Genomic DNA, 17936 nt, shown 5'->3' with positions numbered 1-17936 from the left:
GTGGCATCTTGTTTCCGAAGCATGGCTGGAGGTAAGGGAAGGAGATAGATTTGTCACCCATGTAATAGATTCAATGCCCAGAAGAATGGAGCGTGTAATAAATACATAAGGGTCTTGAACACAATATTAATGTCCCCGCCTTAACTCCCGAAAACCAGCCCTTTTCAGGGCTACCTAAACGCTTCTGAAAATATTTCTAGAAGTAAACCACTCCTTGTATCCGATTTCTGTGCAGTCCTACTAACAAAAGAATGATAATTAGCTGTAGGCTTTGAACTCAAGACCTCTTCAGTGGCAAGTCCGTACTCTACCAGTGAGCTAACATGAACACGCAAACCTAACCTGAAGAAACACGACTTTTAATTTCTGGTATTCGATGACAATGATGCTCATATACTTTGCAAATGTCGTATTCAACTTGGGATATCCAGCAACACACACACACACAAATAAACAAAGCGAAAGAGAGAGAGAGAGAGAGAGAGAGAGAGAGAGAGATGAATACACAAAAGCATATTCAACGTATTCGAATGAGACTCTAAGTAACGACATTCCGTTCTAAAGAGAATTTGTGTTTCTTTCCGTGACGTTAAGGGGATCGGGAAAAGTTATGTGTCTTGAAGCAGGATACGACTTTGGATACTCTGTTTACACACTTTCTATATCCGCAGGAATATACTGTATTTCACGAATATAAATAACATACTGTAATGAGAATATTGAGAAGTTAAATCTGTGTGACAAATAGCTGCAAATAAATACACTACATAACTTATTTATTGCTATTAAACGATTTTCCTAACTTGTATTTAACATTCTCATATATAATAACGATCTACTGTGAAAATTATCTCAGATGTTATATTTTAAACATAATAATTACTATGTTCTGCAATTATTATGTTATATATAAGCAACTTATGTATTTTAATGTAATTATTTTATATAATTTTTCATGCATTGCGGAAAATATAACTTTAAAAAAGGTACTGACCCAGATGGGATTCGAACTCACAACCTTATGATTTGAAATCCGACAGCTTACCAATGAGCTAACACAAGGACTTCTAGAACTAAGCTTCTAGCGATGTATAACGGATCTCAAGATAATTATGACATTCATATCCATTACAAACGCTGTTTCTGTTCTACTTTTACTTTTATTTTAGTACTCAGGCGATAATTATGTTCTATTTCTTAACTTTGAGCATTCTTTTACATATGGAAAGATTCTTTAACGTATTTAAATGTTCCATTACGTATAGAAAGCTAAATGACAAACAAGCATGTGCTCACATTAATAAAAGGTTTCGAAATATTGTATCATTAAGTATTTCAATCAATGTTGCTTTTTTAAACACTTGGTAACAAGTCTTATTATATTTAAAAGAAGAAAAACACATCTGCAAACTTTTTCCCGATTGCAAAGGCTGGCTTGGAGGTTCGAACCTGGCTTACTTTTTCCCGAAGATACCCGAAGCTGGACTTAGAAAATTTTTGCCTCAAAACACCAATAAAGAATGCGCTCAACCTTTTTGAGACAAGGTGTACATCTGAGCTTTCTCTCTTATTTTGATGTAAGGAATCACCTCTTAAAGTTAGTCGGTATAGTTCACTAACACTTTGCATATATATATATATATATATATATATATATATATATATATATATTTACAGCAGCTAATCATTATCACAACAAAGACTATTCGAAGCTTTCTTGCACCCACTGGAAAACGTGAAGTATATTAATATTTATTTGCATATATTGTTATTGTAGACTGTTCCCATAATGCCCACCGACTTCGATTTTACAAAATTTGAGAAATAAATTTCACTTTTTATTTAGTGGTAAATTTGAAGGCATTTTATTATACTACCATTAAGAAACCCATATACATCATATTACGAATCAATCATTATGGAACAATCTCATGTGTGACACGCAGCAGTGGTACCAATCTTTGAAAGTTTCATTTACAACTCTTTTCCTTTTTCTTTTTTAACTGATTTTGTGAGTAATGGTGCATTCAGTATAAAGGTACAACAAGATATTCTCTCTCTCTCTCTCTCTCTCTCTCTCTCTGTGTGTGTGTGTGTGTGTGTTTTTTTGTTTCTAGTTTCCGGCGTAAGCATGTGGATACTACCAGGTATACTTTCGTGTGTACATATGCTAGTGTGTGTGTGTGTGGCGCGGGTATATGAAGTATTAATTGGGATTGCGTAGTGCAACTTATCGATATTAGTACGTACATACAAACGGCTGTTACTTCCAACGATAACTTTGAACGAATGCGAATTTTTAAATTCTGCTTTTTGCAATAAATAAGTAGAGTGATTCTTCTCGAGGGAGTTCCCCTAAATGGTAGCCCCTACCATGTCCAATTGAATCACAAATTGCCGCAATCGTCTGTACATTGTTTGTACAGAAATGTGCAAGCCAAATTTTCGTTTGTACACTAATTAGGGGCGCCGCCAGAACGAAATCAAATTGAGGAGTGTCTAACTGGTAGCCCCCCACCAACATGTCCTATTCAATCACAAATTATCGCAATCGTTTGTACTTCGTTTGAACAGAAATGTGCATGCGAAATTTTCGTTTGTATACAATTAGGGGCGCCGCCAGAACAGAAAAAACGGGGGCTGTCTAAGTGGTAGCCCCCCCAGGTCCAATTGAATCACAAATAGTCGCAATAGTTTGTACTTCGTTTATACAGAAATGTGCAGGCGAAATGTATGCTTCCACGCAATTAGGGGCGCCGCCAGAAAGAAAAAAATGGGGCTGTCTAAGTGTTAGCCCCCCACCAACATGTCCTATTCAATCACAAATTGTTGCAATCGTTTGTACTTCGTTTGTACAGAAATGTGCAGGGGAAATTTTCGTTTGTATACAATTAGGGGCGCCGCCAGAACGAAAAAAATTGGGGCTCTCTAAGTGTTAGCCCCCCACCAACATGTCCTATTCAATCACAAATTGTAGCCATCGTTTGCACTTCGTTTGTACAGAAATGAGCAGGCGAAATGCATGTTTGTACACAATTAGGGGCGCCGCCAGAACAGAAAAAATTGGGGGCTGTCTAAGTGGTAGCCCCCCACCATGTCCAATTCAAGCACAAATTTTTGCAATCTTTTGTACTTCGTTTGTACAGAAATGTGCAGGCGTAAAGTTTACTTGTACACAATTAGGGGCGCAACCAGAACGAAAACAAAGTGGGAGGGCTATCTACATGGAAACCTCCTACCATGCCTAATTCAATCACAAGTTTTCGCAATCCTATGTACGTCATTTGTACAGAAATGTGCAGGTAAAATTTTCGTTTGTAGACAATTAGGGGCGCCGCCAGCACGAAAACAAAGTGGGGGCTGTCTAAGTGGCAGTCCTCCACCAACATTTTCTATTCAGTCGCAATCGCATGTACTTCGTTTGTACAGAAATGTACAGGCAAAATTTTCGTTTGTACACAATTAAGGTCGCCGCCAGATCAGAAAAAAGTGAGGGCTGTCTAAGTGGTAGCCCCCCACCATGTCCAATTCAATCACAAATTGTCGCATTCGTTTGTGCATGATTTGTACAGAAATGTGCAGGCAAAATGTTTGTTTGAACAAAATTAGGGGCGCCGCCAGAACGAAAACAAAGTGGAGGCTGTCTGATTGGTAGCCCACCCACCACGTCCAATTGAATCACAAATTGTCGTAATCATCTGTACTTCGTTTGTACAGAAATGTGCAGGCGAAATGTTTGTTTGTAGACAATTAGGGACGCCGCCAGATCGAAAACAAAGTAGGGTGCTTTCTAAGTATAACCCCTCCACCATGTCCAATTGAATCACAAATTGTCGCATGCGTTTGTACTTCGTTTGTACAGAAATGAACAGGCGAAATGTTTGTTTGTACACAATTAAAGGCGCCGCCAGAACGAAAACAAAGTGGGGCTGTCTAAGTGGTAGCCCCCGACCATGTCCAATTCAATCACAGATTGTCGCAATCCTATGTACGTCGTTTGTACAGAAATGTGCAGGCAAAATTTTCTTTTGTACACAATTAGAGGCGACACAAGAGAGAAATTAATGTGGGATCTGTCTAAATGGTACCCCGTCCATCATGTCCAATTCAATCACAAATTGTCGTAATCGTTTCTACATCGTTTGTACAGAAATATGCAGGCGTAGTTTTCGTTTGTACACAATTAATGGTGCCACCAGAAGGAAAACAAAGTAGGCCTGTCTAAATGGTAGCCCCCACCATATCCAATTAAATTACAAATTATATCAATCGCTTGTACATCGTTTGCACAGAAATGTGCAGTCGAAATTTTCGTTTGTACTCTATTAGGGGCGCCGGCAGAACGAAAACAATGTGGGGGACTGTATAAATGGTAGAAACATTAAAAAAATGTGTTACATTTATGGAGTATTTTTCTAACAGGACTTTGTTCACACTTTTCTGTGGTTTGGTATGTTCACACTATCGTGTGATTCACTATATTGATCTTATTCTAACGATGATGGAATTAAATGTATATTTTTGTTTTTTGTTTTTTTGTTTATATTTATACTTGCAATCATTATTGCTGAGTTAGTTTAACACTCCTTGGCTCTTATTATTAAACTTATTCATTATTTCTTACGTGAGCTGAATCCTTATGAGAAGAATTTATTTTTTTCTTTCTATCTCGCGCAGAAACCGTTATTCTCATCTCGTACAGGAAATTGATAAGTGGAAGATATAACAAATTCACAAAGTAGACTGTTAAAGGGAAAATTATAACACAGTATTTTGTTTTATTTGATCATCTTCATTAAACTCATTTTGCAGAAACTATAGAATGCATGGTGAAGTATTTTGGTGCATTCAGCATTCTGATTTACGAGTAGAGTTGTTAACTGGCCGGTATTTGCTGTGATTTTGATTAAGGCCGGTGACCGGTACAAACTTATTAGCCTCCTTCTGACGGGTATTTTGGAATCTGCAATTCAGAATATAACATTGAACATCGAAATTTTTCAACAGTGCCTTTACAAACACAAATTTCCGTTGTATTATACATTACCGATATTTTTTTAATGTATGACAGTTTCTTTTTTATTTATTTAACATAACAAATTTGATAACACTTATATTTTATTGTAAAAGGATTTTATACATTTATTGAGAGTAGAAAATGACTTTTTAAAGCAATTTCCTTTGTTTGAAGTGTAAGTTTATAGAGTAAATTTCATTTTATGAATCAACTATTGTTACATAAAGATTAATATCCAGTATTATTCATCTGTTTCGATAATTTTAAACAAGTGGCAATTGCTGGTAAATAAAATAACGATCAATACAGTCTTCAGTTTCTCATTTGTACAGAGAATTTTGAGGGTGTGCCGGTAATTTTGTTTTCCTGAGTTGGCAACCTATTTACGAGGTTTTGTTTCAACTCTGCTACGTAGTGGCTCCGTACTGACTTTCCGCATGCAAATAAGTATGTAAGGCTACCATACGCCCCGGTTTCTTAAAATTTGTTCCGGTGTGCAGAAATTTTCCTTCTTGTCCTGTTTTTTCTTTATTATTATTATTAATTACATATCAAAATTTCTGAAAAGATAATAAAATCGACTTATTCATTTTGCTTTCAATTCCGACAATACTATAGGAACAATTTCATTCTAATTTTTATTATTATTCCAATCGCTGCTTCCCCGGATATAACATGCAATGTTTAAATCCTCCTTAGTAGCACTCCTATCACTAAAAGTAAGAATGTATACCCCGAGGTGGCAACAAATTCTTGTGACGTTGCAGACCAGCCCCGAAAACTCATTTTTTTCTGCTTCAGAAAAACAATTATGCAAATTGCTTTCTTTTAGTTCGCATTTTAGGTTAACAAAAATAAATCAGTCTATTGAAATTTGGAAACAACTTCATAAATCTGGATTTTTTTTCTTTATAGACATGTAGAGCATGTAAAGGTGGTATATGTAATAATATTGAAAATATAATTTTTGCCTAAATATTGTATGTTCACTGATTGCGTTTATATTGTATAACAGCTTCTAGCTTCTATAATAATTTTTAGCACTGTTGATTAAGTATGGACTATATTAATACATTATTTTAAGTTGTATAACTACTGCGATACTGTAGTAAAATTGGAAAGATAAAATTAATACAAAATGTAATATTTACTACTATTTGTAAGATTTCCCGTTTTTTCTGTTTTGAAAAAGTATGGTAGCCTTAAAGTATGCTAAACCATACAAAATAAATTGTACTGTAAATTGTACCCCTCTGATAGTGCTCTCAAACGGGTCGGGTCGAGTCGGGTTACGGGTCGGGTCGGATCGAGTTGGATTGTCGGGTCGGGTCAGTCGGGTTAGCTCGTGTCGGGTCACTCGGGTCGAGTCGTCACATTCTTCACTTATTTTCTATACGGAATACTATAAGGAGCTTTGTTGTAGAATTCAATTCGAAGTTGGTGAATGAATGATAATTGTGACTAATTGAAGGTGAAATAGTAACAAAATTTTAATTTAACCATATATTAACTAATTGGCATTGTAATTGTAATTAATATTACTACTGACTTTTTTCCTTTCTGCGTTTCTATGTCAAGTTGAATGTCACATTAAGTGAAATTGAAAGGAAATATCTAGTTAACGTCCAACGTTATGCAGCAACGCTGAGAGAGACAGCGATGATGAGAAATAATTGAAGTGGTTGAATGCAGAAAGTGGGAGGAAATGGGAGAACACCGAAAATGAAATGAAAATATAATCTTTAAGTTTTACGTCCCACGGTTATGCCGATTTGGCTAAAGGAGACGGTGATGATGACTGATGAATGAAATGGTGGAATGAAGAAAGTGGGAGGAAACGGGAGAACACCGAGAAAACCCATGCACATGGTGTTTGTCCACCAGAAAACTTACTTGGTACGAACTGGAATCAATACCCATGGATCTTCGGTCAAACATCTGCCTTTGGGCAGGACACATTATTATTATTACTATTATTATTATTATTATTATTATTATTATTATTATTATTATTATTATTATTATTATTATTATAACTTTAAGAGTGTCCAAGAAAGTTCCGCCGCCTTTTCACCAACACCTTCGAACATTGGTATGTAACCTAAGACGTACCTGGAATATCAAAAATCGTCTCCATCAGCCTCGACGACCTTCTGCCGACGTTCTGGAAGACTATGGATTCCATCGCAGTCGAACTTGGTGGGACGTGAAGTGAAGAAGGTATCAAGGGCATATTGAACCTCTACTAGCGATTTGAATTGGCGTTCTCTAAGGTGATTGTCCAAGGAATGGAACAGGCGATAATCGGACGGTACAATGTCCGTGGAGTATGGCGGATCCAATAGTGTTTTCCATTCAAGGCGTAGAATGATGTACTGGGTCATTTTAGCCACGTGGGGCATAGCGTTGCCTTGTAACAAGAGGACACCTTTGCGATTCAGAACTGCTGGATCCAGACAGTACACAGTGACAGTACACAGTCGCATTGATGATCTGACTAGCTTGTAGCAGTTCCCGATGGACGATGCCTAGAGCAGTCTACAAAATGCACAGGAGAACCTTATTCTGGTGTAGTACTGGCTTGGGCGGTTTTCAACCGGTTCATGGGATGCTAACCTACAATGACGGCGCCGTGGAGCTTCGTACAGGACCCACTTCCCATCACATGTCAACACCCTGTCCAGAAATTGCTCCTTCCTCAGACAAGACACCAAAGAAAACACAGGTGTCTGCTCGCGTTGCTTTCTGGCTCCAAGTCAAATCATGTAGGACCCATCAACCCAACTTGCAGTGCTTCCCAAGTTGATGGTGGTGGTGCCGAATGGTATCTCCACTCACACTGAAATGTAGTACCAGTTCCTCACATATCTGTCTTCGCCTCAATTGCTGCCTGAAGATCTTTATTTTGAACGTCTTTTTGTCTTTCGGCACGTGGTGCGTCTTCGAGTGTTTCGTCACCGTCCTTAAACCGTCATACCACTGCACTCTCCGCGTAGTCACGACACCCTCACCAAAGGTGTGTCATATCTTCCGCCCCGCGGAGCAGCAATTTGAACTCGTACAGCAAACAAGCCCTTATGACGCTCTGTGAAGGCCCCATGTTCACTCAGTCCTTACGCACGTTCACGGTGTATCTGAACAGCCACAACCAAGTAGTATGTTGGATATACTTACTAGTGTTGCTCACGAGACCAGGTTTGGGGCATTCTCGTCTCGAAAATGTGTCGTGAAGGTAGTCTGGTCTCGAAAAGTGCATATGTTTCTATTGAAAGAGCTCTGTCTCATCTCGTACCCCTTCATGAAAATTCTGTCTCGTCTCGTCTCGTCCAACAACTGACCTTCACCTTACATCCATTCGCATTCAACTCACGGTGTGAGGGGCCAATTGAACACAGACCTCCACAAAGAGACAGAACTTTCTTGGTCATCTTCAGATTATTATTATTATTATTATTATTATTATTATTATTATTATTATTATTATTATTATTATTATTGCTGCGGTAGTGATTTGACTTTCTCCGCAAAAAATACTTGCTAATTTTATATAATGTTGCAAATATCTTCTAGATAAATTAATCAAGGAAAAATAAAAGGTAATTCCCTACAGAACGAAATTTCAGTGCAATTAGTTCCTTATGATTCTATCAGACAGCAACGCTGTTTTTAAATAGAAAAATCGGAATGTTAACGTGATGACATTTTTGTTTGTTACACAGCAAATAATATTAAAAGAAGTTCTATATACATTCCTTACTAGAAAATAATGTTGTCTTCAGAACTTTTATTCTTTTAGTCTTCAGAACTTGTCTTCAGAACTCAGTCAAATTTTATTTTGATTTTCGAAGTTGATTGCCTAAATTTTAACCTTGGAAATTTGGATGTGGAGTAAAATAAAGAAGGTTAGCAGGGTAGAGAGGAAAACGAATTAGGAAATGCTGAAAAAGTGCAAGAGACGAGAGCAATGTTAGACGATATAAGGAAGCGAAAAAATGGATTGATCACAAGTTTCGATCTTGCTAAGGGATTGCATTCTGAGAGATGTAGTAAAGGGGCTGATATCAGGAGAGCGATAGTGTGTAAGAAGGTAGCAATTGATAGATTGTAATAAGGAGGGTGGTACTTTATGTTGGGTTGCGAGGCAGATATTAGCGGAAAATCGCAAAAATGGAAGCTTCTTACCTAGTTCACGGAAACTGGCCTGTCATTAATGGCAGAACACTGAGGAGGAGGAGGAGGATAATTATACTACAAATAAAAAAGCCGAAACAATGGCTTATGCATAAAAATTGGTCAGCATTTTTTTCTGGTGGCAGTTTTGTAAGGTTCTAGCTCTCTCAAACTGATTAGATTGTAAGGTCAGGTCACTTGGGTCGGTTGTCGGGTTAGGTCACTTTGGGTTGGTTCACTCAGGTCACTTTGGGTCGGGCCAATCGGGTCAGCTCTGGTCGGGTTGTCGGGTCGGGTCAGTCAATTCGGGTCACGGGTGTGGTCGGGTCGGTCTTCAACACATATAATTTCCACGAAAATTTCAATATACCACAGTTTATACCTCATTGGACTTCCAATAAAACATTTTCAATGATGTGTACACCATGTCACCATTTTTGTATGAGGAAATTTCTAGAGGGATTTTGTGGGAATTTGATGGAGTGTAGATTCCTGTGTGTGTGTGTGTTTGTGTGTGTGTGTGTGTGTGTGATACGTTACAGGATACAAGATGTCGAGGAAGTGTGTAATAAACCGGACAATTTCTGTTATGTATGTGGGGAGCTGATATTTAAATCACAACGTCGATGTTTTACTTCACTTGTGAGGAAGTGTTATCAGTTATATTTTGGTTGCTGTGTAGGAGACCAAGATAAGAACTGGGTTCCTCACTACATTTGTTGTACTTGCGTGAAACGTCTGACTGGGTGGGCAAAGGGTGGACGAAACATGAACTTCGCAGTACCGATAATATGGAGGGAACGAAAAGATCATTCTTCAGACTGCTACTTTTGTATGACACAGATAAAAGAAATAAGCATTAAATCTAACCACACAGTACAGTACCCTAATTTGCCATAAGCAATTAGGCCAGTTCCACACAGTGCAGAATTACCTGTACCAGTACCTCTTCTTCATCTTACGGTAAATGAGGATTACGTACTTGAGGCAATTATTGAAGTTCCAAATGAAGATGATGATCCTACTTATGTAGGAAGCACATCTACATTGGATCACCATCTGATAACTCCGGGTGAACTAAATGACCTCGTACTGGATTTAAAACTCTCCAACACACAGACAGAACTTCTTGATACTAAACTTAAGGCTGGAATCTGCTCCATCGTGACACTAAAGTGTGTATTTTTCGAAACCTTCATAAAGAGTTTCAAAACTATTATTCTCAAGAAAATGATTTAGTGTATTGTAATAATGTCTGTGCTGTGATGGATACACTTGCACATGCACATAAGTGCAGAGTGGAGATTGCTTATTGACTCTTCGAAAACTAGTTTTAAGGCTGTCCTTTTGCACAATGGCAACAAATTTCCTTCAGTGCCTTTGGCTTATGCAACTAATATGAAGGAAACCTATGAAAACATCGAAATATTGTTAGAAAACATTCAGTGTGAGAAATACAAATGGACCGTTTGCTGTGATTTACGTCATTTCTTTGTTAATGGGTTTGCAGCTTGGTTATACGAAATGTTGTTTCCTCTGCAAATGGGACAGTAGGAACAAAGCGGAACATTACATCAAGAAGGAATGGCCAACGCATGTATTAACTCCTGGACAGAAGAATGCTGTTTTTTCCTCACTGGTAAGCCCTGATTAGATAGTTCTACCTCCTCTTCACATAAAAATGGGGCTCTTCAAAAACTTTGTTAGGGCAATGGGCAAACGTAATGCAGGATCTTGTTACCTCAAGGAAAAAATTCCTCGGGTTAGTGACGCTAGGGAGTTTTGCAGACCCCCAAATAACATGTTTGATTCGTGACCAAAAATTTGAGGATCTCTTAACTCTGGTTGAGAAAGCAGCTTGGTGTCCATTTAAATGTTTAACAGAGAATTTTTTTAGGAAACAAGAAAGCCCCAAATTACCGTGAAATGGTGAGTGATTTCCGGCAATCATTCAATGAAATGGGTTGCAACATGTCATTTAAAGTTCACTTTCTAGACTCCCACCTGCATTTCTTTCCTGAAAACCTTGGTGCTGTTAGTGATGAGTGTGGGGAACATTTTCATCAGGACAATTCCTCCATGGAGAAGAGATACCAGTGACAGTGAAGTTCAAAAATGCTAGCTGATTACTGTTGGACACTTAAAAGAGATGTTCTAGAAACCAAACACAGAAGAAAGTCGACAACTAAAACATATTAGTTGAGGTAAGTAAGTGTCCATTTATTAAGAAGATACCACTCACTTCTATTGTATTATTTATTAAGTAGATATAAAATGCTGACACGGTGCATATATCATTGATATGTTTTATTTCAAATCCAATAAGATATAAACCGTGCTTATATTGTAATGGAAGTTATATGTGATTTTATCTGCACTAATGAATATTGTAAAATGAACAGTACACATAGCATATTTTTATATAAATATGTTTATTTCTCTAGATAGAATAATGCTACTTAGAGGGCTTACTAAGTATAAATCAAGCTAACATACAATATAATTTGTGTGTTTAAATACCTAACGTACCCAAGCTACAAGTATGAAAATGGTTTTTAAAAAAAGAAAAAAAGAAAAAAGAAAAGAAATTTGAGGGGAAATTTTCCGAAAACACCTCTGTCACGGAAAAAATGAGGGTGATAGAGAAACACTAATTGCAGATTCGAATTCTACGTGAAAAGTTCTATTAGAACCAGGTATTTTCTTCCGTGTGCCAGAGAAAAAGAATTCTTTTTTTCGACTAGTGTAATAGGTACCATTTTCAAACTCAGCAACCATTATTCAAACCGGTTAACGTTGATCGCAGATATTAAAAATACTCATATCCGTATATTATTTAATACAAACGAAAATTTTACCTGGACATTTCTGCACAAATGATGTATAAACGATCGCGACAATTTGTGGTTCAATCGAACATGGTGGGGCTAGCACTTACACAACTCCCTTTTTTTTCGTTTTGTCCACGCACCTGATAGAGTAGAAAAAACTTTCGCGTGCGTATTACTGCTCAAACGATGTACAAACAATTGAGATAGATTTCTTTTGAATCGGAGTAGGGAGGTGTTACCAATTAGGCAGCCTATACTTTGTTATCGTTTTCGCGCGCTCGCAATTGTGTACAAACGAAAATTTCGCCTGCAAATTTCTGTACAAAACCGTAATAAACAAGTGCGACAGTTTGTGGTTGAATTCGACATGGTGGGAGGGCTATCAATTAGAGAGCCCATAGTTTGTTATCGTTTTGGCGGGGCCACATTTATGTGCAAACGAAAATTTCAGCTGCACATTTATGTACAAAGGCGTACAAACAAGTGCGACAGTTTGTGGTTGAATTGAACATGGTGGGAGGGCTACCATTTAGACAGACCCCACTTTGTTTTCGTTCTGGCGGTGCCCCTAATTGTGTACAAACCAGGGCCGGCGCGAGGGGGGGTCGAGCCCTGCCACCGCCCGGGGCGGTAAGTCTGGTGGGCGGCAAAATTTGAAAAAAGAAAAGAATACAGGGGCGGCAAAATTTGATAAAGAAAACAATAAAAGTTCGGCGTGTGAAAGAACCGCCCAGGGCGGCAAAACCTCTAGCGCCGGCCCTGGTACAAACGAAAATTTCGCCTGCACATTTCTCTATAACTATATTCAAACGATTGCGAAAATTTGTGGTTCAATTGCACATGGTGGGGAGCTACAATTTAAACAGCCCCCCACTTTTTTCGTTCTGCCGTCGCCCCCTAATTATATACAAACGAAAATTTCGCATGCACATTTCTGTACAAACGATGTAGAAACGATTGCGACAATTTGTGATTGAATTGGACATGGTGGGGGGGCTAACATTTAGACAGTCCCTCACTTTTCTTCGTTCTGGCGACGCCCCTAATTGTCTAAAAACGAAAATTTTTCTTGCAGATTTCTGTACAAACGATGTACAAACGATTGCGACAAATTCTGATTCAATTGTACATAGTGGGGGACTACCACTTAGACAGCCCCCACTTGTTTTCGTTCTGGCGGCGCCGCTAATTGTGTACAAACAAAAATTTGGCTTGCACATTTCTGTTCAAGCGAAGTAGAAACGATTGCGACAATTTGTGATTGAATTGGTCATGGTGGGGGCTACCATTTAGACAGCCCCCACTTTGTTTTCTTTCTGGCTGCGCCCGTAATTGTGTACAAAGGAAAATTTCGAATTCACATTTCTGTACAAACGATGTGGAAACGATCGCGACAATTTGTGATTGAATTGGACATGGTGGGGAGGCTACCATTTAGACAGCCCCCCAGTTTTTTTCGTTCTGGCGTCGCCTCTAATTGTGTACAAACGAAAATTTCGCCTGCACGTTTCTGTACAAACGAAGTACAAACGATTGCGACAATTTGTGATTGAATTGGACATGGTGGGAGGCTTCCATTTTGACAGCCCCCCACGTTGTTTTCGTTCTGCTGGCGCTCCTAATTGTGTGCAAACGATAATTTCGCCTTCACATTTCTGTTCAAACCATGTACAAACGATTTCGACAATTTGTGATTGAATTGGACATGGTGGGGGCTACCACGTAGACAGCCCCCACTTTGTTTTCGTTCTGGCGGCGCCCCCTATTGTGTAAAACGTAAATTTCTCTTGCACATTTCTGTACAAACGATGTACAAAACGATTGCGACAATTTGTGATTGAATTGGACATGGTGGGTGGGGGCTACCATTTAGACAGCCTCACTTTGTTTTCGTTCTGACGGCGCCCCTAATTGTGTACAAACGAAAATTTCGCCTGCACATTTGTGTACAAACGATTGAGAACATTTCCGATTGAGTGTGATAAGGGGGGGCTGTCTAAATGGACGTCTCCTTTTCACCTCTACTGTAATTAAATTCTTCCTCGAGAAAATCTGTAATCAACACTGTCAGTAGCTACGTCGTCGACTAATATACCTTAACAAGTACAGCTTTATTTTCGTATATTTTTCAACAGTTTACCAATTTAAAACTATCGCAAACAAGAATATGTAGTCAACTTCTTAAATACTTCGCTCGCAGGAACCCGTTCAGCGCGTGCAACAAGCAAAAACAACATGTTTGGCGTCTCACAAATGAAAAAGGGGAAAAAAGAAAAGCAAAAGCAGCACGGCAGTGCCTTATCGCAGTCAGAGCTGACAACATAGTTTCGGTCGTCACTAACGCCAATAGACCTACTACCGGTGTACAAGAGTTATACAGTTACAATATACGTTGTGCCACAGTAGCGCTACAGGCGGAATGTGCACGAACTACAAATGAATATGTTCCCTTACAAGCATCAGACACTGTTGCACCCTCTTTACATTCTACACATCATTTTTTCTCCCACTTTTTGACCTTGACAAGCAGAAGTACCAGGCTTTCCGAGTTCACAACCATAAACTGTTTGTGTACAGAGTACGTTTTCAGTTCTTCCAATGACTGTGCGCGCGAAGAACGGAGGTGATGATCGGGCTACCGAATACGGCAGTCAGACACACACAGAACTTTAAATGTAAAATACAAATATAGAGCCTTGACAATGCCGTGATATATATGGCGCTGCGACAACTTTATAAGACAATAATAATTTGAGGTAGAATCTGAATTATAATATTAACACGTAATGATCTACAGGGAAACAGCCCCGAAGCCATCACATTAAAGACATGCTCTAGCTACTAAACAAACTAAGAAATTTAGATCTTGCTATTTATCATGGAATTATATTATTTGAATGCCTCAAATGCTAAAAATGTAATTCTATTAGTGAAGCATACCATTGTTTTTGGTCATGTACACGTATCAATAGAAAGCCAAACTATACCGCGATTGCGATGCAAGGTTAGTTCACTTGATTTAACGCCTTCTTCCCGAAACAAAATGTCCCGCAAAAGTCTAGCATTTCTATTTTATATTGAACTAGCAGCGTTCACCCCGCTTCGCTGCGGTCACCCCGGAACGCAATAAACTTTGTTACTTAGATAATTTTTACTTTTTCGCTTTCAAGTGATATGATAAAAACCATAGAAGATTGCAGTAAATGTTAACATTATATCGCCTGTCATTTATGTTAACCCGCCCCGCTTCGCTGCGGTCATCCCGGAACGCAGTAAACTTTGTTACTTAGATAATTTTTACTTTTTCGCTTTCAAGTGATATGATAAAAACCATAGTAGATTGCAGTAAATGTTAACATTATATCGCCTGTCATTTATGTTAAATCGCCGAGTGACACGGTCATGCGGGTTGCATATAAATACGTTTATTTTTACCTATGATGAACTAACAAAGGATTTGTACGTTATGGACACTTGAATGGTCAATTATCTCAAGACACTGGTAATTAAAAATTAAAGTGATATGATAAAAACCATCTAGGGTCCAAATCCTAATAACCCCCCAAAAATGAAAGAAATTGGTTCACCCGTATTAGCGTGATGAGGGAACAAAGGATTTGTGCGTTCTCTTTTATATATAAGATTTGCGGTCGATGCGGACTTTTTAACAAGTGTTTAAGTTAAACCTTTGTTAATATTTTAACGAAACAGAGATTATGAGTTAAAAGATACTGTAGAGGAATGTGAGCACAGGTAGGTACAAAATCGAGTTGAAAATGAATGACACATACTTGTGTACCTTTGCGGTTACATTGCAAATTGATCTATATTCCTTCTTTCTTCTACGAAATTTTCTCGTGTTTAAATACAAGGGGTTATCCATGTTGAAGTTACAATTAACTACATTTAATGAATACAGAAATATAACAATATAGTTACCCTTTTTACTTCGAGAAAAATGAAAATACAGTTTTATTTTAAAAAAATTATTTATTATTACAAAAGTTCTAAATTAGAATTAAGATTGTAGTAAACAGAATAAAGTTCACGTTATTTCACTTTCATTTCCGAGAGCTGGCATGTTATCTACGTCAAATTGTGTTTAATTTTACATATTGATATTCAGGTACAGTCGCCAAATAATAACATTCGAACTTGCACACATAAAATGTCCTTGTATAAAATAAATGTATCGCATTGATCACAATAAGTTAACGTTCTCTAACTTCTTCCAAGATATTGACAGCTAAGTATGTTTTATTACTATGCTTGTTGTGAATTATTCTATGTGTTTAACATGAATATACACATTGCAATTGAAAACAAAAAACAGTAACGATTATAAGTCACTCGGTAATGTTACACACACTACGTTCTGCTATCACAGAATGAAAATGAAGAATTGGACGTACTGGTACGTGTAAGGGGATACATTTATTTGTCAATAGCGGGTAAGCTATTTCAAACAAAAGCCGAAAACAAATATATGTTTTATTATATTTTAGTTAAACAAAATTCGAGTTCCAATTACATTTTTAGCAAAAATATATATAACTTATTATCAAATGCAAGAAAACAATACCTAATTTACCTAGCTGGGGAACATATCAGGGCACACTTCTAGAAACTGATATATAATTTCCAAACTGTACGAACCACACTCTGGGTCATAGATGGACATGTGTTATACACTACATTGTATCACAATTTATGAATTAATATCATTCACATCATATTTCGGAGAAATGACCCGTCCTGATATTCTTTCTACATATAGAAATGTATTGGTGCACACTGAAGATAAATTGCTCATGTTTCAGTACTTCTCATAGTTCTCTAATTCTTTTAGAACAGGTTCAAACCCTACTTCCGCCATATAAACTTTATGGTGGACAAACACCGTGTGCATAAATTCCCTCGGGGTTCTACAGTTTATGTCCACTTTCTTATTTATTTCTCATCATCACCGTGTCATTTAGCCTTGCTGGCATAATCGTGGAAAGTAAAACTATTTTTTTCATTTAGAACTTTTAAATTTAATAGATATTGACACGTTGCGCCATCACACAACATTGTGTTGCAAGGAATGGAGCTGTAAATTATTTTCCTCCTTTCATATTTAGTTTTGTGTTTTAATTTTGTTTCTTTTTTATTTTCCAGGTTTATCTTGCTATGGGTATTTTGTGGTAACCAGTTACATGAGGGAACTTCAAGAAAAAAAGAAAGCCAATCAAGAGGGACAACAAATATCACAAGGTGGTGTAGCTGCCCCGGTACAGTACTCTGCTCCGGTGCAGTACCCTACTCCGCAGCAGTACCCTACTCCGGCGCAGTACCCTGCTCCGGTACAATACAGTGCAGAGGGTCAGTACTATAACCCAGCAAGCTACGAAACTCCACAACAATATAATGCACCGGTAGGATACTACAATACCCCGCCTCCTTCATATTAAAACAGGCATATGATTGACAAAAGTATTTCAATTGTACATACTGTGTGTGGGTTTAATTAGTTGGATTAGGTAGTCATCTTGAGTATTGCATCAGTATGAAGAATACCAAATCGTCAGGTAGATCTTGTAGTTCCGCTTTCAATTGTACATGTGAAACGTCGAATTTTACTGTACAAAGTAAAAATTGCCTAGTATGCTATCTGTATACAATTGCTATCAGCAGTAAAATAAATTACGTTACAAGACTTGTTATCTCTTTCTTTCCTTATACGATACTTAAAAATAATATGCCTGGAAATGTATTTTCTTTTAATTTGACCCATAATTATACCTAATCAGTATTTCCGTGTGAAAACACAAAATAGTTTTAGACAAAATGTCTTTAAAACTACATAATTTCAACACGTCTCGATATTTATTACTAGCTAGGTTCGTACTTCCCTAAGAGTTCTATAATTCTTCAAA

At 37.7% G+C, this 17936-nt stretch overlaps 1 protein-coding gene across 2 annotated transcripts in view; it reads left to right on the top strand.

The window, feature by feature from the left end:
- LOC145681642 (uncharacterized) overlaps nt 1–17710 on the top strand; it is a 243673-nt gene extending 225963 nt beyond the window's left edge. For both annotated transcript variants that reach the window (XM_081753261.1, XM_081753262.1), the window contains exon 6: nt 17179–17710. In XM_081753261.1, coding sequence (XP_081609387.1) covers nt 17179–17471 — 293 coding nt within the window. In that variant the 3' untranslated portion in view covers nt 17472–17710. The remainder of the gene's footprint in view (nt 1–17178) is intronic.
- The last annotated feature ends 226 nt before the right edge of the window (nt 17711–17936 follow it).

This window comes from Thermobia domestica, chromosome 3 (assembly GCF_964235325.1).
Source record: "Thermobia domestica chromosome 3, izTheDome1.hap1.1, whole genome shotgun sequence".
NCBI classification, from domain to species: domain Eukaryota; kingdom Metazoa; phylum Arthropoda; class Insecta; order Zygentoma; family Lepismatidae; genus Thermobia; species Thermobia domestica.
Note: the sequence above shows the minus strand (reverse complement) of the source record. Positions and strands in the feature narration are given on the sequence as shown.